This window comes from Patiria miniata, unplaced genomic scaffold, assembly GCF_015706575.1.
Source record: "Patiria miniata isolate m_02_andy unplaced genomic scaffold, ASM1570657v1 HiC_scaffold_27, whole genome shotgun sequence".
Lineage (NCBI taxonomy): Eukaryota > Metazoa > Echinodermata > Asteroidea > Valvatida > Asterinidae > Patiria > Patiria miniata.
Window position 1 is genome coordinate 1,061,861 of NW_024037066.1, and position 6,860 is coordinate 1,068,720.

Sequence of the window (6,860 nt, forward strand, 5' to 3'; positions counted from 1 at the left end):
GCCTTGCAAACGTCATTTGCTACACAAGTGTTTTTATTCGGTCCCTTTCTGAACGCACCCTGAGGCATGTACTTTATTGCTGCTGTATTTGGTTCTTATGGAGGTGGTGGTGGTGGTGGTTCACTGTAATTACACAAATTACAATACTTAACTTTAGTATTAACAATTACAGAAAAACATAATAAACCATTAGATTAATTAGTCAAATATATATGCGATTGAGCTTGAGCCTTCACTTGACATAGTGCGTACATTATCCCTGTACGTGTAAGTAAACACCCCCAAAACATATAAATCTTCACTTTGAAAAGCTACAAATAATCTTACTAAATCACTCAGAATACGATAAATTATAACCATGAATAAATCAACAAGGCTTACCGATTGTGTTGGATCCGAAACTACAACATTTGGGACTTAGAAAACCTGATAATTTTACATTTATTTGGGGAGATAAATTTGGTACACGTTCATTGTTTACGAATCATCGGAATCATGAAGAATTTACACTTTGACCTTACAAAATGCAGCATATCACAAGAGGGCGCTATTACGAAAGTACAGGAACGATTAACGTACGCACAGTTTTACCGCAACAAACTTATTTCCAATCAAAGGTATGCGTGATCATAAATTAAAGTTTAGAAAACACTTTGAAATAACAACTATGATTTAAACCCAAATTAAATTTCACAACTCGCCGCTACATCCCCAGCCCCATGAACTGACTCGATCTGTTCATTTTTCTACACCTTTAAGCGGCACACTTCAATTTCAAAGCATCAGGGATTAATTAAATGCACTACAATTTCCAAATGATTGTGATTTCGAAAAACATGAATCACATTCAGAGTCAACTTCTTTGATCATTAACAAATCACGAATGTTCACTTGGCCAGAGTTCAATCACAAATGTTCATTGACTGATGAAACTTCACATGCTGTTAGCTCTTTCCAAGAAGCAAAGCTTGGCAATGGGGCGCCTGAGGTACTTAGTGCCTACTCTCACCTCGACCTGGCGAACTCGTCCCTCCTTATCTGGGTAGACTTGCATCACTCTACCGAGAGGCCACTGTCCACGGGGCTCGTTGTCAGCAGCAACCAACACAAGGTCATTCACCTCCAGGTCTCGTCTTGGCTGGGTCCATTTCTGACGCTGCTGCAAAAGTGGTAGGTATTCCCTCTTCCATCGCCTCCAAAACTGGTCTGCCAAGAATTGCGCTTGACGCCATCTGCGCCGCCCATACCCATCTTCCTTCACAAATACCCCTGGTGGAGCATTGAAGCTTGGTCTCATCAGAAGTAGATGGTTTGGAGTCAATGGCTCATCGTCACGGGGGTCCAAGCTGAGCTGTGTGAGCGGTCTCGCGTTTAAGATAGCCTCCACTTCAGCCATCACGGTAAGTAGCACCTCATCACATACCACCTGTTCTTGAAGGAGATTCTTGAGGATTTTTCGAATAGAGCGTATCATCCGCTCCCAGACTCCTCCCATATGACTTGCCGTTGGTGGGTTGAATTGCCACTCAATTCCTCGTTGATGAAGATAGTCTCCAATCTTCTGCTCGTTCAGTGATGCAATACTCTCCCGCAACTCGCGCTCTCCACCCGTGAAGTTGGTACCATTGTCGCTCCTGATCTTTTCTGGTGTACCTCTCCTGCTGATGAACCGCCGCAAAGCGTTTATGAAGGCGTCTGTGTCAAGTGAGTGAGCAATTTCTATATGTATGGCCCTCATGGTAAGACACGTGAAGACACATCCGTATCTCTTGACATGGCTGCGTCCTTGTTTTACGTAAAGTGGACCGAAGTAATCCACGCCCACGTACGTAAAGGGGGGCTTCTCTGGAGTGACTCTATCTGCTGGCAGCTCACCCATCAGCTGTTGACAAAGGGGTGCATTTCTTTTCTTGCAACGGAAACACTTTCCAATCACTCGCCTCACTGTAGATCCTCCCTTCAGTATCCAAAATCTCTCTCTTAGTGACGTCCATGTCATACCTGCCCCTGAATGACCAACCTTGAGATGATGATGTTCGATCAGCAGCCTCGTCACCTGGTGATCGCTCGGCAGGATAATCGGATGCTTGATGTCATGTTGGATTGGTGCATTCTCAAGGCGTCCACCTACACGGAGAATTCCATCCACCAAAATGGGGCTCAATTTGTGGAGCGCATTTGGACCTTTCTTACTCTTCTTGGTGGTTATATCTGCATGAGCCTCAAGTACAGCAATCTCCTTACGGAACGACTGACGCTGGGTGTATTTGACGACTTCTCTCTCTGCTCTCTGCAGCTCTGACAAAGACAGTCTCCTACAACAGAATTCGCTGGCATCCCGTCTTCCCTTGGCACGAGCATAGAGGTAGTCTCTATATCTCAGCAACCAGGCAACTCCACGCTTCATTTGACTCCAGGATGAGTATCTACTCAGGAACTCCTGTACACAATCCTTCTCAACTATGGAGTAAGACTGGACAACTTTCTTCACCTCGGGATCACTCTGCAGAGTATCGGGTAGCACATCTGGGTAGGGCCCCTTGATTACAACAGGTGGGAGTGGCCAGTGTTGTACTTCCTTCAACAGGAAATCAGGTCCGTTCAGCCATCGTTGGTTCTTGATCATGGCGTCTGCAGTCAATCCTCGTGAGCCATCATCCGCCGGGTTACTGGCTGTGTCCACGTACCGCCACTGGGATGGGTCAGATCCACTCTGTATCCTTGAAACGCGATTCGCAACAAATGTGTGAAATCTGCGACTCTCATTCTGGATGTACTGAAGAACTGACGTGGAGTCTGTCCAATACACTGTCTCCATGATAGGCAGTCTAATCTCTCTTTGGATCAGCTGATTCAACCTCACCGCCAAAACTGCAGCTGACAACTCTAGTCGAGGAATGGTGACCTGTTTCACTGGACACAATCGGGCCTTTCCCATGACAAATGCGCAGTGGATCTTTCCATGCACATCAACAACACGCAAGTACGACACAGCGGCATAACCTCGCTCTGACGCGTCAGAAAAATGGTGAAGCTGAAAGGCAACTATGTCGCTGAATTCCCTTGGTTGGAGACATCTATCAATGGTAACGCACGTCAGCCTTGGTAGGTCATCCAGCCATCGCTTCCACCTCATCATCTCGCATTCCTCGACCTTTTCATCCCAGCCACGCCCCTGACGACAGAGATCCTGAAGAAGAATTTTAACTGGCAGGATAAATGGTGCGAGGAAACCCAAGGGGTCATACAATGAACTTACAGTTGACAAGATACCCCTCCTTGTTGCGGGCTTGCATTTCACAGCTGCTTCGAACCCAAACTTGTCAGCCTCAACATCCCATCTCACGCCTAAGGTACGCTCCACTGGCAGATGATCAAAATCCAACTTAACAACCGATGGAGCTCTCTCTTCAGCAGGAATGGTCACCAATACATCACGACTGTTACATACCCACTTAGTCAACCTGAATCCTCCTTTGGCTAATAACTGGATAAGCTGACTGGCTAACCTGATGGCTTCACTTTCTGTCTTCGTTGACACAAGACAATCATCCACATAGAAATTTTCGAGAACTGTGGTGACGGTTTCCTTGTCGAAGTTCTCTCGGTTGTCTTCAGCTGTCTTTCTGAGACAAAATCCGGCACAGCTGGGTGATGATGTCGCACCGAACAGGTGCACCAGCATCTTATGATCCGTCGGCTCCTTGGAATAATCTCCATTGGGCCACCAGAGAAATCTCAGGGCATCGCTGTCATTATCAGGCACCTTAACCTGGTGAAACATTGCTTCAACGTCAGCTACCAGTGCAACAGGCTCTTCTCTAAATCTCGTCAGTACTCCGACTAGATTATTTGCAAAATCAGGTCCCTGAAGCAGCTGGTCGTTCAACGATACACCCTTGTACTTGGCAGCACAGTCATATACTACTCTAAGTTTGCCTGGCTTTTGTGGATGCAGCACTGGGTGGTGAGGTAAGTACCACACTGTCTGTCCTGTTATTGCGGTTTCTACACCTTTGGCAAGCTGCTCATCAGTGGTAGTCTCAGGCCTGACACCCTGGGGGCTTGATGAAGATATCTCTCTGGCATAACCTTTCATGAAGTAGACATCAAGAGTCTTCTTATATTTCTCATACAAGCTGGGGTCTCTTTGAAATCGCCTCTTCAATGATTGTAATCTTGACTCTGCAAGAGGGCGATTGTCAGGCAAACATCGACTCTGGTAACGCCATGGCAAACCAACCTGGTAGTGACCGTCAACCTTTGTTACAGTTTCTGTCATGATGGTCCTAGCTCGTTTGTCTTCCACCGAGTCAGCAACTTCACCATCAGCCATCTTGCCGCCGAAGTCCGTTTCCCAGAATTTCTCAACTGTTCGTAGCAGCAAGTCATCCTCAAGCAAAACGTGATTTACGTTGAAACTGAACTGCTTCTCGTTAGTGGCTGTAGGTCCCAGCAAAGTCCATCCCAAAAGAGATCGTACAGCATATGGCTCCTTTCTCTTGCCACGTCGCTCTTCCAGGACCCAGAAGACTTCTGGAGTGTCTCCCCCGATCAGTAACATCACCCGACGCTCACTGATCATAGGAAAGCTTATTCCCTGTAAGTGTGGCCACTTGCTTACGTCTTCTTCTCTTGGGAAACTTCTGTCTGTGATCGGTAACTTGTCAACAGTCCACACCTTGGGAAGGTCAACACTCTGACGTCCCTCCAAGTCCTTTACTGTGAGGCTAACTTCAACTCCAGTTTTCTCACTGTGCTCGTCATTGACGGTAGCGAGGGTGATGTTCCTTTCTATGCCTTGAAGGCCTAGTTGATCTAGCAACCTTCTATCGCACAGTGATGTATCACTCCCTCCATCAAGCAGTGCCCACGTCTGAAATTCTTTGTCCTTTCCCTGCACTCTGACTGGGACAACTCTTAGGCACACTCTGTTCATGGAAGCTGCAGTTGCGTTTACACTTCCATGCTGTCTGCTCTCTGGCTTGCTTGTAGTGTGACTCTGGTTCTTGTCCCCAGCCCCAGATGCAGAACTGGAACTTGGATAATTGGCACCTTCACCTTTTGAACCTCTATCATCTCTGTGCGGAGGATGTAACAGCGTATGATGCCTCCATGTACAGCTACTGACTTCACATGTTGATTTCAGCATACAACCTTTAGCCATGTGCCCAGGTCGGAAACAGTTGTCGCATAACTTGTTGCTTCGGACGAACTTCAGCCTATCGTCATAAGACCTTTGCTGGAATTCTCTGCATTCCTTCAACGTATGTGATTGGGAACAGCAGCGACATTTCGGCACATAGTTTCCTCTCTGTGGACGACTTCGTCCATTTGTTGTCTCTCCTACCGCATTAGAGCCTTGAGTAGCAAGCGTGGTAACCTTAGCTGGTTTACTCTTGAAGCTGGGTTGGATGTCTTGTCTGCTCGAATATTTGTCCCAATATTCTGGCCAAACATGTTACTTGCTATCTTCGCCTTTTGCTCGATGAAGTCAGTCAAGTGTGAGAAGTTAGGCTCCATGTTACCCTGGATCATGATCTGAGCTCGTTTAGCCCACTCGGATTGAAGATGTATCGGCAACAATCGTTGTACCTTGAGGAGACGGTCGGAGCTGTTCATGTCTGCTGAGTACCCAATCTGCGACAGAGTCACCTGGCATTTCCTCATCTGACGAGCAAGCTCCCACAGTCCAGCACCATCATTTGGCCTGATCGGTTGTCTATCGGTGACTTTATTGATGAGAGATTGGGTGATGACGTGTGGCTGTCCAAATTGATCACGAAGAATTTCCTTCGCCAACTTATACCCGGCTTTCTCCTCCATCAGCACACAATTCTCTATACTCTCTCGAGCCTTTCCTCTACAGAACTGAATAAGGTAAGTTAACTTTACCCTGTCTTCGGAAACCTTGCTGGCAATATTCACATCAAAATTGTGGATGAACCCCGAGTAGTCTGCAGGATCACCACTGAAGGAGAGCAGCTCTGGTTTTGGTGTATTGATGGCCAACGTCATGGCCTGAACCAACTGAGCAAGATTTGTGAGGTCTGCTTTGCCATCAACTTTGTCTGGGACATCGTCACCACTGGATGGAGACACATCTTGTTGAGGTAATGTCACCCCGGCGGACTCTGAAGCGGTGGTTAAATTCCATTCCGTGTTTCTCACGGATGGACCGTCTGTCACACCATCCTCAGTCCTAACTTCATTTTCCCAGAACTGTACTTGTTGCTCAGCTTGCTCCAATTCATCATCCGCCTCCATCTGCTCCATCCTTTGTTCAATCTTGAGCTTCTCATGCGCCAATGCCTGTTTCTTCTTCAACTGCTCTGCTTTGAGGCGTGCCAGTAACTGATTGGCCTTGGCTTCTTTCCGTCTGGAAACTGAACTTGTGCTAACCCTCGAGCTAGCTCTTGAAATGGATGACCCGGCTTCACTAACCGCATCAGCGTTGTCAGGTAAATTATTTGCAGAATCTGCCTCAGCCATGATTGAGTTGTAGAACTATGTCCCAAATCGTGAACTTTTATGTAGCCTTGCAAACGTCATTTGCTACACAAGTGTTTTTATTCGGTCCCTTTCTGAACGCACCCTGAGGCATGTACTTTATTGCTGCTGTATTTGGTTCTTATGGAGGTGGTGGTGGTGGTGGTTCACTGTAATTACACAAATTACAATACTTAACTTTAGTATTAACAATTACAGAATAACATAATAAACCATTAGATTAATTAGTCAAATATATATGCGATTGAGCTTGAGCCTTCACTTGACATAGTGCGTACATTATCCCTGTACGTGTAAGTAAACACCCCCAAAACATATAAATCTTCACTTTGAAAAGCTACAAATAATCT

General features: G+C 46.3%; 1 protein-coding gene across 1 annotated transcript; it reads right to left on the reverse strand.

The window, feature by feature from the left end:
- Window positions 1–6,492, reverse strand: LOC119734549. The gene is made up of 3 exons (XM_038208085.1): window positions 5,459–6,492; window positions 1,010–5,423; window positions 1–123 (listed from the first exon to the last, which is right to left on the reverse strand). The coding sequence occupies exons 1-3, from the start codon at window positions 6,490–6,492 to the stop codon at window positions 121–123; spliced, it is 5,451 nt and encodes a 1,816-aa protein (XP_038064013.1). The 3' UTR covers window positions 1–120.
- Window positions 6,493–6,860: the final 368 nt, after the last annotated feature.